This window comes from Henckelia pumila, chromosome 2, assembly GCF_033568475.1.
Source record: "Henckelia pumila isolate YLH828 chromosome 2, ASM3356847v2, whole genome shotgun sequence".
Taxonomy (NCBI): domain Eukaryota; kingdom Viridiplantae; phylum Streptophyta; class Magnoliopsida; order Lamiales; family Gesneriaceae; genus Henckelia; species Henckelia pumila.
The window spans coordinates 8266741-8268276 of record NC_133121.1 but is presented as its reverse complement, the minus strand read 5'-3'; the positions used below and the strand labels follow the sequence as shown (position 1 = coordinate 8268276).

General features: G+C 41.8%; 1 protein-coding gene across 1 annotated transcript; it reads right to left on the bottom strand.

Moving 5' to 3' along the window:
• Nucleotides 1–539: 539 nt before the first annotated feature.
• Nucleotides 540–1265, bottom strand: LOC140877165 (uncharacterized). Its single transcript, XM_073280692.1, has one exon. It carries the CDS (start codon nucleotides 1263–1265, stop codon nucleotides 540–542), a length of 726 nt encoding a protein of 241 aa, XP_073136793.1.
• Nucleotides 1266–1536: the final 271 nt, after the last annotated feature.

The window sequence follows — 1536 nt, the reverse complement described above, 5'->3', positions numbered from 1 at the left end:
TGGTGCAAAAAAAATATCAAAATCTTTGCCCAGTCGCATGAAGGGCGCGTGCGCGACAATCACTCATCTGAAGGGGCGAGTGTGCTAATTTTTTCAAAGGTCAGAGTTGAATATACCTATTAAAATTTCACAGAGAAGAAGTGTGCATTTTCAATATTTCACAGGGGTGGTTGGTGCAAATAACTTCAATAAAATATATATACAATGGTTTGAGTTGACCCAAGCGGTCGACCAAGCTGTCAAAGCGGTTGACCAAGCCAAAGCCTTGGTCGACCGCTTGGGCAGGGAAAGCGGTCGATCGAGCCCAAGCCTTGGTCGACCGCTTGGTGAATTTAACAAAAAAAAAAGAAGAAGAGGAGGAGGGAAATTGAGAAAGGAGAGAGAGAAAAGAAGATAAGGAAAAAAAAAAAAAACAACGAAAAAACCTGAAAGAAGAAGATGGAGGAGAGAGAAAACACTTAAAGCAGGGGTAATATAGTCTTTTCGATTAAAGGTCTATCTATTAAATTGAATTAAAAACAAGACCAAATCTATATGCCTTATTTTTCCCGCAAGTCTTTGATGCAACAAAGCGCTTCCCTTATCCCCAATGCCTTTGCTATTGTTGGGTTTTGAATGCCCCATGCATTGCCTCCACTACGCCACCATTTGAATTTCTTATCACGCATCCAAAACCCATAAGAAGAGGGATCAAGAAATAACGCTGCATCTACATTGCATTTAAGATGAGATTCTGGTGGCCTGCTCCAAAGTTGGAATGGTTGCTGTCTTTGAGGGATGTGAGAATGAATAGCTCGTTGATTAGTTAATCTCAATTGCGATTTAAAATCCAAAGCAGAGGACAAAATCTGTATTGCTGATCTACACTTCCCATTCCAAACCACTTCGTTCCGATTGTGCCAAATACTCCACAAAACCACAGCGGCCATCTCAATATCCGACGGTGTTCTAGTTCTGATGAGATTATTCCACCAATCCTCTAATGTGTCCACTGATCCATATTGCTTCCAAATTGAAGTGAGACACCATATACAACGCGCCGCTGGACAAGAAACCAGCGCATGAAGTCCATCTTCGGGCTCGCTATGACAAAGAGGACACCATTCAGGAACCTCCACTTGGCGATGCTGAAGTGCCTTCATAGTTGGCAGACTATTCGTTAAGCTTCTCCAAATAAAGTTTCGAACTTTAGCAAGGATATTCAATTCCCATACCTGCTGCCAGTTAACACCCACAGTAGCTTGGCTCTGAACTCGATTCTTCATGAGAGCTCTATATCCACTTTTAACTGTGTAGGTTCCTTTTCTTTCATCACCCCATATCCAACAATCATTACTAGGAAACCAACTCAAGGGAATAGAAAGGATTCATCATTGATCCCTCTCGTTAAAAAGATCCTTTTAAGAGATCCAAGTCCCAAAATCCATTTTCAGTTAGCCTTAGAGAACTAACAGTAGCCAACCTCAATTCTTGAGGACCCTCGGATTCAATCAAAGGATTATTCGAGTCTGCAAGTGACAACCATGAATCCCCCCA

Bases quoted from the DNA above. Each gene is read 5' to 3' on its own strand.
- LOC140877165 (XM_073280692.1), bottom strand. From the start codon at position 1,265: ATGAAGAATCGAGTTCAGAGCCAAGCTACTGTGGGTGTTAACTGGCAG.